Source organism: Nannospalax galili, unplaced genomic scaffold (genome assembly GCF_000622305.1).
Source record: "Nannospalax galili isolate Female #2095 unplaced genomic scaffold, S.galili_v1.0 scaffold290, whole genome shotgun sequence".
Lineage (NCBI taxonomy): Eukaryota > Metazoa > Chordata > Mammalia > Rodentia > Spalacidae > Nannospalax > Nannospalax galili.
The window spans coordinates 3,283,045-3,304,339 of record NW_008331486.1 but is presented as its reverse complement, the minus strand read 5'-3'; the positions used below and the strand labels follow the sequence as shown (position 1 = coordinate 3,304,339).

The following is a 21,295-nucleotide window of genomic DNA, read 5'->3' as shown; positions in this document are numbered from 1 at the left end:
TGACCAGAGGATTCCATGGCTGACTGCTGCTGCCACTCCTTCTCTGCTGTAAAGTGGCTTCTTCAGAGTTGTGCAGCATTGTGTAGGCTGCAGTCTACTGTCAGAAAAGGTAAATCAGTGCTTGTCTATGTACAGATCTCTGTCCAAACCCAGCAGTGGGGATGGGATTCAGCACCATCAGCTTGGCACTACATGACTGCTTGGCTTCCTTAAGGGATGATGTAGTAGTACTAGGGGCTCAGGGTTGGCTCTGTTGCTGGGAGGTAGACATCTGACAGCAGGAAAGAGCAGTATTAGCCTTGCTGAGAGAACATGTTGGTTGTCCATGTATAGCCTCCATCTTTGTCACCTTGGATGCTATTATGTTCCCATGTGCCAGCACTGGGGAGGCCAATGCAAGGTTAGCTGAAGTTAAATGAAGTCTGATTTACCAAGAGGACTCACAGGGCCCAGCAAATGACCATCATCAAATCTCTGACTGAACACAGTGAAAGTGGGGAAGCTGCTACATGAAGCCTGGACGAAGCCAGGGAGACACTGTCCTAGCCTCAGCTTTCCTAGAGTGAGGACGATGATGATGACAATGACAACGACTCCCTCCTCACCCCCTTCTTCACTTTTTGTTGCTGTTGTTTTTGAGACAAGATTCCAACTGGCCGGAACTTTCTATGTAGACCATGCTGGCCTCTCTCTCACAGCAGTCCACCCACCTCTGCCTCCCAAGTGCTGGGATTAAAGTCCCTTGCCACCATGCCAAGCCCAAGCATATTTTTTTTTTAATTTAAATTTAAATTTTAGCTTCATAGACTAATTTTTCTCTCTAGTTCAATTAGGTGATTTACCTTTTCTGTAGGGCACAGGTGAAGGTGTACTGGACTGTAGAAGAGCAATAGAAAAATGATGGGAAGCCTTTTGGCATAAAGGCCTAGGTCCCAGGACCATGTGTGAAGTCAAGACCATAGCTGTCCATCAAAGAAGGTGGGAAGTTCATTCTTGAGAATCCATCCTCCCAAGACTAGAATCTACAAATGACAGAAACCTCCCCGTTGCTACCATAAGCCCAACACAGGCAAAGCCACTACCATGCACAACCTGGGACCTCGGGGGAGAGGGGGTAAGGAACGCAGCCACTCAGAAGGATGAAACTGCTACCGGACATCGGGAAGTCCTCCATCTTCCACTCTGCTTCACCATCATCCCACCACCAGAGGAATGTGGACCTGTACTCCAGGCTCACAGGAGGGGACCACAGTTTCATATTCACAGGGGGTGATCACAGCCCTGGTTCCTTTGGGTCAAAGAAGGCTCTCGCTTCCCTTGGCCCAAAGAAGGAAGTTTGTTCTTTTCCATAGCAACTGCAAGGATAGTATTCTCAGGAGTTCGGAAAGTAAGCAGAGCTCTGGAAGTATCCTATTAGAAAGGAGACAGGGATGCCTTGCCAGCAGGCAGGGTCATCAGCCCGAATGCAGAGGCTTGTAACCTGCAGCAGCAGCAGCAGCGGCAGCAGCAGCATTGTCAGAGAGGAGGGCCAAGGCTTTCCCTCTCCATCTTTGCTGTGACTCACCGGAATCTAGTTCTCTGTAACTCTTTAGTTAGCTCCACTGTAGGGCATCCTCTTGGAAATTGTAGAGAAATGTGTTGTTTACCTCTGTCTAACCTCATGCTCTATTTTTTTGCATGTCCAAAGACAAGAAAAGTGCATCTTAATCATTGTCTTTGTGTATTCCTCTTGGAACCACTGTTGTCACTTTGGTTTTTAGTAAAGGAAATTGGTTTATTTAAAATGTTTGTCTTAATCCTCTGTGGAAATACCAGTTTGCCCAAGGTTAAGGCAGCTCATTTGGACTCTTCTCAGAGTCTGCTGCAACTGCTTCAAGGGAAACCCCTGAGCAGGGACAGCAGGGCTCAGCGAGTGCTTTGTCAGGTGCTGTATGGAGAGCAGAAACAAGGGTTTGCTAGAAATGCCCTTGTCCCCGCCTTCCAGCCTAGCACAAACATCTTCATCGTGGATCTGCGTGCCACAGAGCTACCCAGGAAGCCTTAAATGAGTGTGATGCTTTAGTCACTTATTTGAGAGCATGGGGTTTCCCTGACTCAATTCTCTTTAAATGGCAGGATTTGTAGCCTCCCATTGTCAGTGCTGCTTCCCTTTCTGTTCACTCTGTGCATCAAAGGATTCAAGAAGTAAGAGTTGAAAACACAGATAGATAAATGAGGAAACAAAAAGCAAAAAGCTTTGCTGCCTTTGCCATGGGGGAAGGGGCTTGTCTGTAGCAAAGAGAGCACAGCAGCTGTTCGATGAAGATGTGAGGATTCTTCCTGGGAACTTGGAAGCATCTCTGAGATATAATGTATATGTATGTACTTAACAGCACTGCGGTAGAGAAGTGGTATGCTAGAACGACATGGTTACATTGGGGCTGTTGGCTACATCATCTTTAGGGTCACTGCAGGTGCTGGCATGAAATCTCCCACCTGAAGTTCACTGGCCCACTCATGTCTATCATTTGGAAGTCCCACAGTCTGACTTGTAAATTATTTGCTGTTTATCGCCTTACATCTTTATTAAATATGAAGTAGGTAGTTTTGTATTGTGAGGAGGAGATTTTAAGTGATAGGTGAGAATCAGCCTCTGGAGTTAGCCCCAGGCTGGCCCCCATGGCCACCAGCTGTGGGAACTCAGGCAGATTCCTTCACTTCTGCACCCTTTGTGATGAAGTAGGAAGAGTGGGTGATTCTGCATCGAGCTGTTTTGAGATTTTACAGAATCATGATGGATGTTATTCAAGGAACAGTGTGATTGATAGTGTTTATTAATAAATACTAGCTTCTGTATTGTTGGAATCTCGAGCCACTCTTTAAAAACATTCTTATATCTTGGCTGACTTCCCTCGAAATTGGTAGCAGTGAAATTCATTTGACTTTTGAGAATTTTCACTTCTCCAGCTCATGTTGTCTCACTGTAATGCTACCATATGAAGTGGCAAGTTTTGTAGGTCATAAATGACTGAATGTTAGCAGTTTCATGTGATTCAGCTCAATAAAGTAGATGTTATTGAATATCTGCTATACATACTCAGAATGTGTGCTATGTTACTTCATTCCTTTTTCCCAGCTTACCTGTAAAGGATGTATTACTACCCATACCATTTGGGGATGGGGAAACTGAGGATTGGAAAGGTCAGAGTTACTGAGGTTAGAGGGCAAGTCTGCCAAATCCCCACATGTCTGCAGAACTGGAGAGACTGCTGCTCTTGCCTCAGTTGTAGATGGTTTGGGTTTTCTGTTGTGTCCTGTGTTGTGAGTTTGTGTTCCTCTCTTCATACTTGGAACACAACAGCTTCAGTTTTGGGTTTAGATTGCTTGGATCTTTCAAAAAGACACTCTAGAGAACTAGACTCTGCGTTCAGCCTACTATTTATCATGACTGTTCTTTTTAGCTTCTGCTCTGCAGGAGCATGCTTGGTCAGTGTCTGGTTTCCATGGGATTACTGTGGATAGGTGCAGAGTCCTTCACAGAGGAGGAAGCTGAGGCTAGCCAGATCTCACAATTCACCTAAAGGTACAAGACTCTTCTGGGTCTGCCTTGCTTTAGGAACTAGGTCTTTTCTACTATACCCTACTTCTTCTCAGTCTTGGATAGCCCTTTGCACAGAATAATGCATTCCTTCTGAATCCCTCCCTCCCTCCCTTGGTAATGAAGTTTAAAAGATTAGGAAATCACTTAATGTAGTTCCTGAAGGAAATCAGATTCTTGATATATTCCCATTTGATTTTTTTTCTGGTACTAAAAATCATTTCTGTTTAATTCACTTTCAGAGGAATTACTATCTTTTAAAATGTGCTACTAAAACAACTGAAGTTAAATTCCTATCAATTTCAAAGAGAGTGACCTCATCTTTTAAATAATAGGACTTGAAAATAATTGCTTAGTATCCGAATTCAAGATAATGACATAGCATGTTTTGAGTTCTAGAAAAAGCTGCTCTGACCTAGTAGTCTGCTTAGTCCTAAACTAACCAACTTCCTCATCCTCTGGGTGTCAGTGAGGCCTCCTCTGCTTGCAGCTAGAGGTTGCTCTTTTTGCCTTTGTTGTTCCATTGTTTCCTTTAGGTGAGAGAGAGTTATTGAGGAGAGCATCTTTTTGAGCAGCTGGAGCCAAAGTCCAGCTGACTGCAGCACCTGCAAAGACAGCACCCCTGTGTCTGGTGGCCGTGTGGGGTACCAGCCGTGAGCCAGAACAGCGGGCGCCAAAGTGTAGAGACGAGGCCATGCCGCGCCGCTCCTGCCCTTCTGAAGTGAGCTTCATGTGGCAGGAATATCAGTGAATGCAAAGTGTCTGTTTTAGACTAATTAGAGGGATGATTTGTGAAATGCTGGCTATTTATTTAATTAATCACCAGCATAGAGCCATAAAACCCATATTTTTAAAATCTCTGTTATTTTGCCATGTGGTTAATAGATTGGGGCACATTAAAAAGTGACATGGTGATGTATTAAAAGTGTTCCACCTAAGACTAAGGAGCAGAGGCTGTCTGTTTTCTCGTGCTGAAGTAGAGCCTGCCAGGATTTGACCTGTCTGAGGTTTTAGTATCTGTCAAGTTGTTTATCTTTTAAAAGTGTCTTTATTAGAACAGCTTCCCTTGGAACATTGCAAACTAAAAAAAAATTTGTAGAATAACTTAAAAATTATGATTGAAGTTAATTTTGTTAGGGTTTCTCTTAATGACTAGGATCTATAATTTCCTACAAATCACACCATGTTTACCAAGCACAGGAATATCTCTTAAAACAGGCCCATTCTCTTGTTTGTGGGTAAGGGAGCGGTTTAATTAACTAAATAATAAATGTAATAGCGTTTTTGTTGCAGCTGTCAGAATCACATTTTACTCTGCTCTGGTGCTACTTTTCTGTCATGTGGGAGTGAGGATAACTGCTGTACTTGCTTGGTCTCAGCTCAACTGAATGTCATTTTTGCATTTTAAGAATAAAAATTGAATTGTTCAAGAAATGACACTGGCATTAAAGATGAGAAGACTCAAAGACTTCAATTGTAACAGATGATGGGGGGCCTTTTGCACCTCAAAGTTCTAGTTGATTTCTAGTGTGCACAAGCAAGTACACGAACACATTAAATAGTTTCAAGCCTGAATTTGGCATGTCTATGCTGCCATTTACTCATTATTCACAGAATTATCAAAGCGCTCAATGCTGTACCGGGGTGTGCCTCTGCAGTTAGAGTGCTTGCCTAGTAGCAGGTCAAGGCCATGGGTTCAATCCCCAGCTCCAGGAAGGAAAAATCAAAGTAGCTAGTGTTGCTGCTGATAAGCAGCTGGAGCTGTGATGAACTCTCCTCCACAGAATCTCAGGACATCTGTGTGATGATGTGCTGCTCAGGGGTGCTTGTGAGGACGCTGCCCAGCCCTTGAGCTTGTGTTTCTCTGCCGGGTTGCATAATTACCTGCTCTGTGAGAAGGGAAGCTGGAATAAAACATGAGTATGTTAATGCAGCCGGGAGCTGATGTGCTGGTGATGATTACAATGCAGAGAAAGCATTTCTCATAACTGCTGTTGCCTACTGGAGTCTTTGAAACATCTGGACCTTTAATTGAAAAATAGTGTGGTGCTGTGCAAGGCAGACGTGCTAAGTGAAGTCACTAATTTAGAATACAAAAATATAATTGATAAAGTGTTTGATTTACATTGTATTTACGTATTCATACTTTGTTATGCTTTGTATAACAGAGAATTACTGGGTTAAATTTTCATGAACATGCAGTCTAAATAAGATAAATTAATTGAAAATGTTAATGGACTTTTCCATTGAAACCAGTGAACAGTTTGCTTCAGGAAAGTATGCACTTTTGCTTTTTTGGAGGCCTTTTAAGGAAGCAGAGGGTTCAGGTGGAATGCGTTGATTTTTTGTTTGAAAAGAATTAACCATAAGTTGGTAACATCATTACATTTCTTGTTATTGCAATCATATCTTTTTTTTTTTTTTTAAGTTAAAAAATGTTCCCTGGCATAATGGTAAATGGTTCTAATGGCAGCATTATTGCCCAATAAACCAAACCTTTCCCACCTCTGGGGCAGGTTATCAGAGCCTGCTCAGGAGAGCAGAGGAGCTGGTGAAGGGTGTGCAATTAACCTTTGTCCTGCCTTCCCAGCAGGGGAACTGACCTAGCAGCCTTCCGAGGAAATCCAATTTAATTTAAAATGAATTTGAAAAGACAAATTAGCCATATCTATTTTAATAAGATAAAATCCTGACTCTCCCAGTGTCTGGTTTAGTTAGGACCTCAAAGGAAATCTGACTGCCTGAGACTCTGGTTGGACACAAAGAAAACAATGCCATGGGGCTGAGAAAGATGCTTGGGAACCCAGGTGCCCCAGTGAGCAAGTCTTGTGCTGCTGCTTTCTACAGAGGATTGCAACTTGAGAGGCCCTGGTCTCCTCAGACCCTGGGCTTATGCTAGGTGTTTGTGTCATGGTGACACCCTTTGCTGCTGACCCTTTTCCCCAAGGGCCAGATTGTTTTTCTCCTTGTCCTGATCAAAGCCCACTTGGGTTCTGCCCCCTGGGTAGTCAGATTTACTAACAGATAGACCTCATAGTGGTCTGCCTCTTTATTCAAGAGTGCCTTTTGCTGTGGACTGTGCATTAGTACTTGACTCCTGCCTTCTGAAACCTGAAGCAGAAGGTACTGCCTGCTTTTTTTATTTTTTAATTTTGTGTATATGAATGTATTGCCTGCATGTATGTAAATGCACCCCTGTCATACAGTGCCTGGGGAGGTCAGAAGAGGGCGTTGGGTTCCCCTGGAACTGAAGGTTCTTAGCCTCCATGTGGGTGCTGGGAATCAAACCTGGGTTTTCTGCAAGAGCAACCAGTGCTCTTAACCATTGAGCCCATCTCTCCAGCCCCCTGCCTGCTTTTTAAGGAGCCACTGTTCCTTGTATTTTTACCCCAGAAACCCAATGGGAATTAGTCAGCACCTCTGTGTACCCAGCAGCAAGGCTATCTGAAGCAGTTTCCACTTTCTGACAGAGTAGCACCGGCCTCCATCCCCCTCTCTAGGAGTAGCCTCATTGCAAAGGACACCCTTCTTTCTCAATGGGGACCCCTGGTTCTGAAGCTGTGGTTTGAATATTCGTCCCTTTCCTAGATGCTCCATGGTTCAGGTCTGAGATTCACACAGAGGGAAGGATTTTCCCTGGGAGGAGGAACTTACTGTGGAACTAACCTGAGTGAGAATCCCACCCTGTTTCCCCTTACACCCACAGCCTCTCCTTAGGAATTTGGAGTAGCCTGCATAATGAACTGCTTTTATTCCTTAGCTCCAAGAGGTTGAGGGGGTCCTCGTAGGCCTTTGGGCATATTAAAAGAGATAATGTGTCGTGTCGAATGCTAATAGATGCCCAGCAGATGGCAACAAACAGAGCAGAGCCAAGGGGGTCACAGAGACTGTGCCCGCCTGTCCTTACTGCCCCTGAGACTGTCAGCCTGCTAGCTCGGTTTGTGTTATGTGGCTGTATTCATTTCCTCATTCAGTATTGTGACAGGCAGAGAGCACACTATGTTTTCTTTTGTTGAGAAAGGGTCTCACCCTGTAAAGTAGGCAGGCCTGGAACTCACTAAGTAGGCCAGGTCGACCTCGAACTTGTGGCAATCCTCCTGCCTCTGCCTCCTGAGTGCTGGGAGTAGAATTGTCCAGCACCACACTTGATATAGTTTTCAAAGTGCTCAGTATTAACTGTTTTTATTATCTCATGGATCCTGCTGCTTCCCAGTTTTGGAAATAAAGTCTTCTACTGCCTGCGTCTTTTCCCTTGGTTTTATCTAGGAGATGTAGGATGAGGATTGGATGGATTTTTGGGGAACTGCTTTTCAGTTATAATTGCAAGTGATTCCAACAGAAAGTGTTGTTCTAGATAAATAACAGTAGTTCAGTTTCTCTTTTCACTTGCCACCTCTGTTTCAATGTGCATTTACACACCCTAGTTAAGTGAAAACTCTGCTATGTGGCCATTGCATCTGTATTATCTTCTGATGTAAACAGTAGAGCATCCTTTCTGCCTTTCTGCTGTAGGCCTGCAATTTTTTATTTTTTTTTTTATTTTTTATTTTTTTGGTCTTTTTGAGACAGGGTCTCCCTGTAGCCCCACCTGCCCTGGAACTTGCTATGTAGCCCAGGCTGGCCTCGAACTCCTACCTCGAGATCCTCCTAAATGCTGTAGGCCTGCAATTTTTTTTTTTTTTTTGGTTTTTTTGAGACAGGGTCTCCCTGTAGCCCCAGCTGCCCTGGAACTTGCTATGTGGACCAGGCTGGCCTCGAACTCCTACCTCGAGATCCTCCTACCTCTGCCTCCTGAGTGCTGGGATTAAAGGCGTGTGCCACCATGCCCAGCTTTGGCCTGCATCTCCTGTGTCCTGCAGCTACAGGTTCTTTGTGTGGCTTTTTCTTACACTAAGCAGCACCTACCTTAGTTATTCACGTATGCATTTTGAGGATGGAAGTGAATGTCATAATTGGAGAAATGCAAAGCTATTTATTTCCATTTTGTCTGATGTTCTTACATTGTTTGCTAGGAGGTACATCAGGGATTTGAATTAATTATAATTACTGAAAAGACATACACTGATTGAGCAAATAAAGTAGTAAGCCCATTTATGCCAAGGCCATCTAATTAAATTCTAAATTTGAATAAGCTGGATGTACATGAAAGATGAATTTTAAGAGGTTTTTATGACTTACTAAATAATGATGCAGTGAAACTTTTGAATTATGTCATTAAGGAACATTGTGTCTTAAAGTGGTGAAACACTTAGTCATGAACCTAGCACTGCACAGAAACCACTAGTTAAAGAAAAAAAACAGTATAATTTTAAGGTGCATATTGACACTGAAGAATTTTGTGATGTTTAATCAACCTAAATTTTACAAGAAAAAAAAGTGCCTTTATTATTTCCTTCAATATTTTTACAATTTTATATTCTTTTAAATGCTTCACTGTTTCTGAACTGAAATTGTCCATGGGTAGTTGGAGGGCTATACCAGAGTCCCTGTGCAATTTAGGAGTATAGTAACTAATGACTGCACTGTAACCTTTTCTAGATACATCATCTAGTAATGGAGCCAAGTACACATTTGCCATTGAGCTTTCATTTTAAAAGTTGATATTAAATCTTAAAAAGACTCATTATATTATGATAATTGATAGAGTTTAAAACATGTAACTCTTCTTTATGGTCTTATAAAAACCTATTTTTACTTTTAAAGCACATTGATTTTATTATATAAATGATTTAATAATGAAGAGGTGATAGGGCTTAGTTCATGCAAATTACCTTTCTCTGATATTATCATCATTATGGAAGCCATTGTTTGTATAATTAAATGTGAGGTGCTCTATAGCATTTATGATCAAAGAATCTTACAATGGCTATGAAAATCTGAACCGGACACTTTACATGCTGTAAAGATGCTGTTAAGCTGGCTGGATTGTTCCTGGGTGAGCACACATTCTGGTACATGCTGAAACCATCCCAGGCAGGATGTGAAGAGCATGTGACTTTTCTTTCAAAAGAACTGAGAGAGAAACCTTTCCCCCCCCCCCTTTTTTTTTTTTTTTTTTTTTTTTTTTTTTTTTTTTGGCCTGTGCTTCCATTTGTTTGGAGGGATACTGTCCAAAAATCTGCTCAATGCAAGTAGCAGCTTACAGGACAGTACTAAGGACCGATAGACTCTGTAACAGTTGCAGTTCGCAGAGGTTTCCCATACTTTAGTTTCACCTCACACTCCCTGCCATTCTTTTGAAGTAGGTGTCTTATATATCTTACAACTGAAGAATGGACTTTGAGAGACGCTATACATTTGCACATGGCTGCATAGCTCAGAGTCCAGACCAGTTCTATGGACTCTGCAAAGAGGGGCCTAGCATCACAGGCCTAATGCTTCTGCCAGGATGGTAGAGACCAACAGTATCAGGAAGTGCTTTCTGCATTAAGCCTGAGAAAGTGACTGCTCTCCTGATACACTGTGGGTAGGCTTTCCTTTGCGCTTCCCCTGTACTTTGGGAAATGCCTGCTGGTTTTTCAATTGATACATTTAAAAAATTATTTTATTAGCCAGACGTGGTAGCACATACCTTTAATGCCAGCTCTTGGAAGGCAGAGGTAGGCAGATCTCTGTGAGTTCTAGGTCTGCCTGGTCTACACAGGGAGTTCTAAGCCAGTGCTACATAGTGAGACACGTCTCCAAAAAATGTATTTTATTATTATCATTGTGTTTATGATGTGGTGGGGTGCCTCACGAGTGCCACTGTGTGTGTGTGTGTGTGTGTGTGTGTGTGTGTGTGTGTGTGTTTAGACCAGTGGACAACTTTCAGGAACCAGTTCTCTACTTCAAGGTGGGTTCTTTGGAAGTAAAGATAGAGGCACTTGCTGTACAAGCCTCACTTTTCAGCTTTTTCCTCTTACCTTCTGAGCCATCTTGATGACCCTCAATTGATATTTTAAAGAGTTATTTGAGTTTCTTACTCAAACCACCTATAGATGCCTTTTTTTCTTTTTTCTTTTTTTTAAGAACAATGGTGCTAAGGCATTATATATTTTTTTTCAGAAGGGTCAAAGCATCAAAGTATTTTATAGAGAATATCTTTCCTGAGAGCAATAACTTCCTCTCCTGTTTTCATCCAGGACTGTAGATTTACATTTGTCATAAATGTTATAGAAAAAAAAGCTACAGAAACCACTAGTTTAAGTACAGCTAACGGAAATGATTTTTCTGTGTTGTGCTGTCCTCTTGAAAGGATTAAAGTCTGACATGCTCCACAGTGCCTAACAACTGGGATGGTATTGGGTTTTTTTGTTCATTGGTCATAGGTCTGTGAAGAGGAGGCTATGAAAGTGTTAGTAGACTTGTTCAGATGTCCTGAGGGCTGGAACTAGGACCAGTGGGCAAAATCTCTAAGGAGTTGCCGCTCAATAGAAAGAAACATATTTTAACTGTCAAGACAGCACCCATGAGTGAGACAGAGGGTTTGTCGTAGAAGGCTGCAGGCCACTGTCAGTGGAGGGCTTCCGAACAGGCTGTGCAGTAACTGCTGCTGAGAATGTTTTAAAGGTTGGCCCCGGAGGTGTGTTACAGTTTAAAGTCTGTGAATATAAAGATGGGATAAAATAGAGCAAACTGAGATTTCACAAGCCTTTGCTGCAGACCAAGTACAGGAATGAGCACTTCACAAGTGTAATGGCGTTGAAGCCTCCCTACAACCCGAGAGAGGACTGTTATTGTCAATTTGTTTTTGTAGTTTTGTGTGTATGCAGGCAGTGTACCACACTGTCTTCCTGTATTGCTCTACACTTTATTAATTAATTAATTAATATTTATTTTTTGAGACATTTCTTGCTGAATCTAGAGCCCTGGATTGGCTAGATTGACTGGCCAGCAGTCCTCATGCCACCGTGCCATTATGCCTAACATTTTACATGGGTACTGGGATTCAAACTTGAGTTCTCATGCTTCCACAGCAGCCACTCTACTCCACCACATTACCTGTGTTTTGCGGACGAGGAAATTATGATTCATTGGAAGTGGTACTGCTGGGAGTGAGTGTAGGTCTGTCTGGCTCTACTCATGTGTTCACACCACACCCTCCTGCCTTTCTAGATCATTATTATGGCAGGGATCCTCGGGGTACCCAGATCAGAACTGGACCTTGTTAAAGACGATGTGACAGTTGATGTTCTTGATAATAAAAGCTTAATAGAACCAAGGTTGGTGATTCAGAGGAAATTAATGAGATTTTGTCAATTTTACTTTAAGCTTGTCAGAAAATACAGTGTCCAGTGACAAACTGTAGAAATGTTTTTGACAAATTAACTTGACTACAGGTGCCAGATCAGGAAAATGTTAATTTAATAGCCTCTAAGTGGTCCAGATTTATTGAGGGTTAAGATAGCACTACAAAGCCAAGTCCATGGCTCTGAATGGATTTGTCATAGAATTTTATACAAAATCTATTCATATTCATTGCTACCATTTTGAATGTAAAAAAAGTGAGTTCATTTTCTGAGTGCAGAAAATTGTATTTGGAAGTTTTTCCTCTTTCTGTAGGACCTTTTTTTTTTTTTTTTTTTTTTTTGCAGAGTGGGGTTCTTTTTGAGACAGGGTCTCCCTGTAGCCCCAGCTGGCTTGAACTCTCTATGTAGACCAGGCTGGCCTTGAATTTACAGAGATCTGCCTGCCAAGTGCTGGGACAACAGGCGTGGCCCACCAGGCCCAGCTACTGTAGAACCTCTTTATTTCTCATAATTAGATAATCTGGTTTAGGCCAGATTTTGTTTGAAAGTATTGCTTCTCATCAAATAAAGCACATTAGGCATGACCAGAGAAGTGATGGTTTGTGACTCCTATAGTGGACCTCTGGCCTTACTGTTTACCAGGCTTCTGTGTTGAGGAAGTTTGGGAGGAAGGTATTAGCAGGACCCCAGTGCAGCAGCTCCTTAAAGACAATGTTTCTTTTTGAAGGCTGCAAATAACCTTTTTATCAATTTGCATCATTACATTGTCTGGATACACTGATACATTTATTTCTACATTGAAATTGCATATAATGATCTGCTCTTGCAGTTGTGACTAACAGAATAATGTTGTCTGCTCTTCATCTCTTTAATTGCAGAAGCCAAGCTGGCTGTCTAGCCTTTCTGTTTCCTTCCCTTGACAAAGAAATTGAACACTTAAGCAACTATTCGGAGATCGGCTATTCAGCTTCTTATTGGCAGGCTTTGATGTTAAGGAGCCCTACTAACTGAGCTTTCTGTTTATAAGACTCACTTGGTAGTGGGCAGCTCTCAATGAGATTATTTCACCAGGATATGGTAGTACACGCTTGTAATCTGCAGCACTCAGGAAACAGAGGTAGGAGGATCACGTGTTTGAGGCCACCCTGATCTACATAGCAAGACCCTGCCTCAAAACAAAAAATTACTTGATTAAAAAAATTATTTTTTGGGGGGGTGGCTAGAGAAATGGCTCAGCGGTTAAGAACACTGACTGTTCTTGCAGAAAACCTAGGTTTGAATCCCAGCACCCACATGGCAGGTAACAACTGTCCGTAACTAATTCCAGGGGATCCGACAGCCTCTTTTGTCCTCCGCAGGCATTGCAGGACATGGGTGCACTTACCTACATGCAGGGAATACATGCATACACATAAAATAAAAATAATAAATAAAATATTTTTTAATTATCATTTTTAATATATTTTTAAATTTTTATGTGTATGAGTGTATTGCCTGTGTGTGAAAGTGCACCCATGTTGTGCAGTGCCCTCGGAGGTCAGAACAGGGCTTCAGATACCCTGGAACTGGAGTTAGGATGGTTGTTAGCCACCATGTGGGTGCTGGGAATCTAACCCTGGTCCTCTACAAGAGCAGCCAGTGCTCTTAACCACTGAGCAATCTCTCTAGCCCCTTATTTTAACTTTTGAGACAGTCCCTCTGTAGTCCCAGTTGGCCTGGAACTCAGTATGTAGTACTCTCAGAGGTCAGAAGAGGGCATCAGATCCCCTGGAACTGGAGTTATGGGCAGTTGTAACCACCATGTGGGAGCTGGGGACTGAACCCAGGTCCTCACACACAAGCTACAAAGCATTCATACCCCCTAGAAGCAGTAACCTACACCTTGGAATATGTGCATATTTGCATGAAAGCGTGGTTTGGAGAATATAATTTCTAACAGTGGAATGTTGAAAGCAACTTTCATCTCTACATGCTGTAGTATAATGAAGAGTTTGAAATCATTGTTGATATTATTCATTCCATCAGTATGTGTAAGTAATCACTGCATGTCATATCCTGTGTTCTGTGCTGGGGATATTTCTAGGAGAAAAGCACGGTCTAGAGCAGCAGAAGTTCAGTCAGCTGGCCTGGTATAAGAAGGAAGTGCTTCTAGCTCAAAGCTAACCCTAAACCCCTGCTTGTGCTTCAGGCCCAAGGAGCATGCCCAAAATGGAAGGTTGTTCCCTCATGTAATTCACAGCTGAGTGGGAGTGGAGGAGGAGAGGGTGAGGGTAGACATGGAAAACTACAAACCGGTAAGGTTGTGCAAATCAAATTACCAGGAGAGCAGAAAAAAGGAATTTATTTTGGACTTTCCCCTTCTTGGAGGCCATTTGAAGGGAGAAGACAGAAGAAAACCTATATTCCTCGATTGGTGATTGTATGGGGGGCTGTGTAAGGAGAGAGAGAGGGACAGAGTGTGGAGAGAGGAGTGCGGGGGGGTGTCTCATTTTCTTTTCCTAATGAGAAAGTGGGGGTTCTGGGAGTTGACGTTGTGGAGGTTGTTAGCTGCCCTGCAGAGGAGCAGGAATGCTAGACCTGAGGCTGGAGAGCTGCTGTGTGCTTCTGACCTTGGTGATCCTGATTTGAGAAAAAGCATCATATTGTTAGCAATAAGGAGGTAGAGATTTGGAGGTGGGATTTCTGAGATATAGATATATTGGGAACACTGCTGCTCTGGTTTTGCCAAGAGATGATGAGACCTCTTCTGGGCCAGTGGCCATGAAGACAGGAAAGAGAAAGGCTTGAGTGACATTTCTGGGCAAGTGTACCCAGAAGACAAGCAGATAGGGTTGTGGCAACTCCTAGCCTGGGCAGGTGCAGGAAAGTAGATGCAGAACACCTTGACTGAGGACAGGTAAGAGGCAAGCTGCTGGTGAAGAAACTGGCTGTGGGCATTTGCAGAGCCCTCAGGGGAGGCCGTGGGGATGGACTTCAGCCTGGCTGCATAAAGTGGCCTTGAGTGCTTCTCTGTGCTTCACATCTGCACCTGAGGCTTTGCTATTATCCCTCCTCTAGGAGCTTTCCTGGAGAGGGTAGTTCAGCTTCACATTTGCCCACCATTTGTTAACCATTTTTAACAGTCTAAATCACATTTTAAAAACAGGCTGTATGTGTGTGTGTATGCATGTGCCACACTGCTCCTTCAGAGTTGATTTTTCTCCTTCCACCATGTGGATCCCAGGAATCAAACTCGGGTCATCAGGCTTGGCAGCGAGTGTCTTTAGCCACTGAGCCATCTTATGGGCCAAATTCACTGCTTTTCATTTTCTTTAATAAAAAATATTTAACCTGACATAGGAAGAGATCTGAGTGTCTCCCTTCATCCCTGCCCTCCCTTCCACCCTCCAGCCTGCCTCCCTTTTCAGTGGTGGGGATGCAACCCAGGGCCTTGCCTGTACCACTGATGGGCTGCCACCAAGCTATAGCCCCAGTCACAAAGTGTGTTTCTAATAAACATTTGCTCGATGCATAAGCTGTGTTTTCAACATTGAACTTCTCTTTCTCTTACTTAATGCCTTTACACCTTGAATGGTAATTACTCCTGCTCTCTTTTGTTGTTGTTTATAATCATAGTAATTTTTTTAATTTTAAACTTTAAAAAAAAATTTATTTATTTTTATTTTATGTGTATGCGTGTAGGTAAGTGCACCCATGTCGTGCAATGCCTGTGGAGGCCAGAAGAGGCTGTCGGATCCCCTGGGACTGGAGTCCAGGACAGTTGTTAGCTGCCATGTGGGTGCTAGGATTCGAACCCAGGTGTTCTTAACCACTGAGCTATCTCTCCAGCCCCTATAATCATAGTATTTTGTTTCTAATTATAAACAAAATCATTCTAGGAAATAGAAAAAAATATAAAGCAGAAATTAAAATCATTCATAACCCCATGTCTCCAAAGGAACTTCCACTCAGCACTTGGTGTGCCAGTGTCGTAGGTAAATGCAGTAAGACCCTTTTTCTGGGCTCTTGGGTCTATGGGGTGGAAGCCTGAATGTCTCCTAAGAGGTCTTTGCTAACTCCCTTCAGTATGACTGTTTCTAGGCTTTCATAGCAGCCTTGATTTTTTTTTTTTTTTTTTCCCTACTTAGAGCTCTTCCCACATGGTACAGTGTGGACCTCTGGCAGAGCAGGAGTTCGTGAGGGTCTGATCTGTGTCAGGCTTATTCAACTCAATCTTCAGGGCCCAGCATGGTGTTGCAGTGGGTATTTGATTATGGGAAAGACTCAGAAAGATGAAACTGAACCTATTTCCCCTGTTACGCTCTCTGTTGTGCTCTAATTATGGTTCTATCTCCCCAATCCTGTATTGGGGAACACATAAATTGCCATGCAGTAAATGTGTGACATGATCTTTGTTTATTGCTAGATGCTTTTTAATAGTTGGATGTTAGGCCTCTGGAATATTGCTTTCCTTGATGTGTGATGAATACTTTTAATCCTTTGGTCACCTTATTTTTTTATAAGTTAATTACTTTCTATTATGTTGATGGATTGTTTTATGTTTTAGATGATTTCCTCTAAATATTGCAACACAGGGACTATTAGATCGAGCTAACTGCCACCACCTTGAGCTTTTTCAGAAGAGCCTCCTTATTAAAAATATATAATTTCAGGGTTTGTACAAGGCATTTTTTCAGTCATCAGTGCCTCCAGATGAAATTAGAAGATTAAAATGATGAAGCGCCTCATTGATTTAATAAGTATCCTCCATATTTATTCTGATTGTTGACCCCATACTTGCCATTTTACTATGAAGTGAGCAGGATAAAGGGGTCCATAAGAGTGCCATTACCTTCTGCCTTGTTTCTTAAACAAGTGGCTGTTCTACAGTCAGTTACAGGGGGCTTCCTGGGAGTCTCAGCCCCTCATGTTCTCCTGGAGCAGCTCCTCAGATCCAATTCCTTCTGTGGAAAGCTGCTCTGGTCACAGCCTCTGCTGTGTTTGTGAGGAAAGAGGAAAAGGGAGAAGGTGTGTTCCGGCTGTGGGGAGTGGGAGTTCAGGGTATTAGAATGATTAAGGAACTAGGGCCGCTGGTGTTTGGAGTAGAGACTTTGGAGTCATGCTGGCTCTGGGTTGAGTCCAGTTCTCCATGTGACTGTGTTACATTGAGCAGGGCAATGTAGCCTTGGAAACCTTAGTTTTCTCACCTGGAATACCAGGGCAATGATTGAACCCTTTCAAGAGCTATGCTGATAATTAACCAAGATAGAAGTACCAGCTCTAAACAAATGTCTGTTCTCATTAGAATAGTCAGTATTCTTTTTTAAGAGTTTGTGTGCTATTGTTTGGGACCTCGTGTGATCATAAAATAGAAATATGTCTCCCCCCCACAAAAAAAAAGAAGTGGAAAGAAAAAATAGCTGGGCATGATAGTGTACATCTTTAATCCCAGCCCTTAGGAGACAGCGGCAGGCAGATCTGTGAGTTCTAGGCCAGCCTGGTCTATATAGTGAATGAGATCCAGGCCAGCTGTGGCTACAGAGTGACCCTGTCTAGCCAGCTGCCGTGCACTGAGGAAGCACTTTGCAGTTTATGAAACTGGTTCACGTTGATGTTCCACTGTCTCCGTGGCAGATGCGAGCCCTGTGGCCCTCAGCTCTAGTTCTGTAAGAGAAGGACTAGGCAGAGGTAGAAAGGGCGAGCAGTGAAAGCAGCTGGCAAGGAAGGTGTAGGAGCCACCACTCTCCAGAAAGGTGCCACTGCAGCCATCACCTTTGACCTGCCTCACAGGACCACTTGCTGTTTGAAGAAGTCTTCCTTAGCCATTGGAATGACTATTTCCAAGCTGAAAAGCATGCAGAGTTCTGTGTGTGTGCACAGGTGAAGACAGCATTATAGAGAATTACCTCTCTGTTGCTCACTTGATACCATAAGACTTAGGGGAAAATCCCCTGATCTAAAGTTAGATGATGGGTTATAAGAGAAGTCAATTTCTGTGAAATGCTTTTTAAACTGACTTCATCTTTCCATATTCTGGTTCTGACCCTTTCACCTTAGACTAGTGGAATTACAGTTTTAAAGATGAAGCCATGTGATTGTCTAAATTGTCTACTTCCCTGTATGACCAGGAAACAGACTCATAAGAAGGCTCAAGAGGGAGAAAAGAAATTAACATTTACTGAGTTGTTCAAGCAGTAGGCATTTGGGTCATTCATAGGTTAATTCTGTAGTTCAGCAGTTTCTTTAGTTTTGTTGTTGTTCATTTATGGGGTTTTTTTGGGGGGGGGGATACAATCTTGATATGTTGACCTGGCTGGTTTCAAAACTCTTGGGCTTAAGGATCCTCCTCCCTTAGCCTCCCCATTAGGGAGGCTGCAGATAGATGCAGTTATGCCTTACCTATCAAATTCTTCTGGAAAGTCTTCAATGTGCCAGGCACAGTGCTAAGCATCATGATGGGTTATTAAACAGAGCATGCCTTGGCACTGTCTGGAGAAGAGGCATGTGAAGATGAACATAAAGACATGGCTGAAATTGTTATGTGCTGTGAAGCCAGTGAGCAGGGCGCCTGCAGGAGAGCAGCTGAGAGGGCTCCTCTGTAGCAGTCAGTGAGGATCCTCTGAGGAGTCACAGGGGCTGCAGCTTGACAACTATCCTCACAGTCTTATCTGAGCTCTTACCATTTTATAGCATTTTACATTTCAGCATTTTACAGCTCAAGAAACAGGAGCCCAGAGAGACTTAGTGACCTGGCCAAGAGCACACATTAAAGGGTAACAAGTTAGGCAGGCAAAGATGAAACAGAGCCTTCTAGATGTAGTAAGGTCTTCAGATGGAGAGATGCAAAGTATGTACCTGCATGTACACATGTGTGTCTCAACACATACATCCAGAGTACCATGCCAGTGTAGCTAAACCCTGATGGACAGGCAGAGGACTTGGCAGTAGGTGATAATGGAAAGCTGGGTGGGGACCAGGTCATGCCATGCTGTGAGAGTTTGGATTTTATTCATCATCCTAGGAACCACTGACTGGAGAAACGTGAATAGGGCTGTAATAGCGTTGACTTTCAATCTCCACACTGGAGATTGAAACCAGGGTTTTTGTTCATGCTAGTAAGCATTCTAGTAAGCATCCTGTGTGTGTGTGTGTGTGTGTGTGTGTGTGTGTGTGTGTTTCTTCTCTGGAGAAATGTCCGCTCAGATCCTCTGCAGTATTTTAATTTGGTTGTCTTTTATATTGAATTTTGAGAGTTCTTAGTATGTTTTAGGTAGTAGACCCTTACCTCATACATGATTTGCAGCTCTTCCTTCCCATTCTGTGGATTACATTTTCATGTTCTTGACTATATCCTTTGAGGACAAAAATTTTTAATTTTGATGAAGTGTAATTTCTTCTCTTGCTTGTTCTTTGAGTCATTTTAAAAGAAACAAACACTTAATCCATAGTCATGAAGTCTTACACCTGTTTCCCTTTATGATCTTATAGTTTTACTTTTTACATTTGGCCCTTGACCCATTTGAATTAATATTTATATGATAAGCGGAAGGAGTGCAGATTCATTCTCTTGCATGTTGCAGTCCTGTCCTCCACGTGCCATTTGTTGAAAAAATCATTCTTCCCCCACTGAAGCACAGTTTGGAAGTAGACAGCCTAGTACTAACTAGTGGAATAGGTGGGCAGATGGAAAGCAGAATCAAGATTGCTAGCACGAGAGTTGGTATCGTGGTGGCACCTGATGCGGGGAGGAGACAGCTTTGTGACTTGGGGCAGGAGGGAGTGAGGGATAGTGAATTTGTCTGTCACACTTTCTACATACTGTGTAGTAGACGGGTTTGTAGGTGGGAAGAAGACTGTCAGCCAAGGAGAAAGAGCTCAAGCCTCTCATGAGGGAGGGTTTGGCCAAGAGCTTATGCAGAGCAGAGAAGGAGAGGAAGGTGGGTGTAGTTAAAGTGGTTTGGGCCTCAAGTGACAGGAATTTTTGCGAGAGAGGGGAAATGCTAGTTTGGAAGTGTTAGTGGGGCCAAGAATACCTACATGGCCTCCTGACCTTCATAATCTAGGGATTATGAAAAAGATGAGGGAGCAGGGCATGGTGCCATGTGCCTATAATTACAGCTGCCGGGAGGCTGGGACATGAGGATCAGGAGCTTGAAGCCAGCACTGTGGGCAACAGAGTACCTTGGGAAGTAGAGAGGAAAAAAGAAAGGCATTAAATTAAGGAGAGGAAGAACACAGGAAAGAAAGAGTAAGGCCCAGAAAAACAGGCCTCCGCTAAGGATGGCAGAGACAGAACCCTCAGCAGACAGCTGTTTTGCTTAAGGCACAGGACGGAAGAATATCTTGAAAAGCCTCTCCGATGTGCAGAGGTTTGCTGACTCATGCCAGCGCTCCAGAGGACAAAGTGAGGGGGTTCAGGGAGGAGGGCTGAACATATTGAGGGAATTGGGGATATGTAGAACATTGTGACATGCAGTAACGGGTGACCAAGTACCCTTGAATTTGTGTGGTGTTGAAGTAAGCATATGTCCTGCCTGATTAATCCCCATGGCGTGTGAGAAGGCAAGCTCCTCAGTGAAATGCTTCCTCAGAGAACAGAGTGCTTCCTGAGCAGCTAATCTCAACCTTTCCTGAAGCAATATGCCTGTTTCCAGGGAAGGCAGCAATGCTAGGGTCTAATGGTGCCTTCCCAAGGGAACAGTGTATTAGTAACAAAGCTAGTCTAACACCAAGCACCAGCTCTACTCACCACTCTTGTTCCTCTTATTAGAACTCCTTTACATCCATTGGAACACTAGAATATGAAAATTAAAGGAAAAACTACTCTGAAAATAAACCTGTTTCCACTTTGGGATACAGGCTTGGCAGGCAGGTCTGTGCAGAGAGAGTGGGAAATGGTGATGCCAGCGCAGGCGAGGAGAGTGGTGTGGGGCTCCTGGTGACTCTAAGGCCATGGCTTTGTGCTTCACTCTCATGTTTGTGCTCTGTCCACAGGGTCATGTGGGTACCACTGCAACCAAGAAGATCGACGTCTACCTCCCTCTGCACTCGAGCCAGGACAGACTGCTGCCAATGACTGTGGTGACAATGGCCAGTGCCAGGGTACAGGACCTCATCGGGCTCATCTGCTGGCAGTACACCAGCGAAGGACGGGAGCCAAAGCTCAAGTAATCCTTTCTCTTTGCCTGTTCCAGCTGCTGGTGGTCTCCTGGCCACCAGAGCTGCATTCTTATACTCTTATCCATGTTGATCTCTAGGCGCTACCCTGAGGACCAGACTTTCACACAGATCCAGTACCTCAGAGAATCTACTTGTAAAAAAGGTTTATGAGTTTACAGATCTGGACATGAGGAAATGAAATTTTATTTTATTTTATTTTATTTTATTTTATTTTATTTTATTTTTTTGGTCTTTTTTGAGACACAGTCTTCCCTGTAGCCCCAGCTGACCTGGAACTCACTATGTAGATCAGGCTGGCCTTGAACGCACAGAGATCTGCCTGCCTCTGCTT

The 21,295-nt window shown here is 43.2% G+C and overlaps 1 protein-coding gene across 8 annotated transcripts in view; it reads left to right on the top strand.

The window, feature by feature from the left end:
• The window catches only part of Mapkap1 (MAPK associated protein 1), a 246,942-nt gene that overhangs the window by 86,907 nt on the left and 138,740 nt on the right, over positions 1-21,295 (top strand). For all 8 annotated transcript variants that reach the window (XM_029559663.1, XM_029559662.1, XM_008824842.2 and 5 more), the window contains one exon: positions 20,779-20,951. In XM_029559663.1, coding sequence (XP_029415523.1) covers positions 20,857-20,951 — 95 coding nt within the window. In that variant the 5' untranslated portion in view covers positions 20,779-20,856. The remainder of the gene's footprint in view (positions 1-20,778; positions 20,952-21,295) is intronic.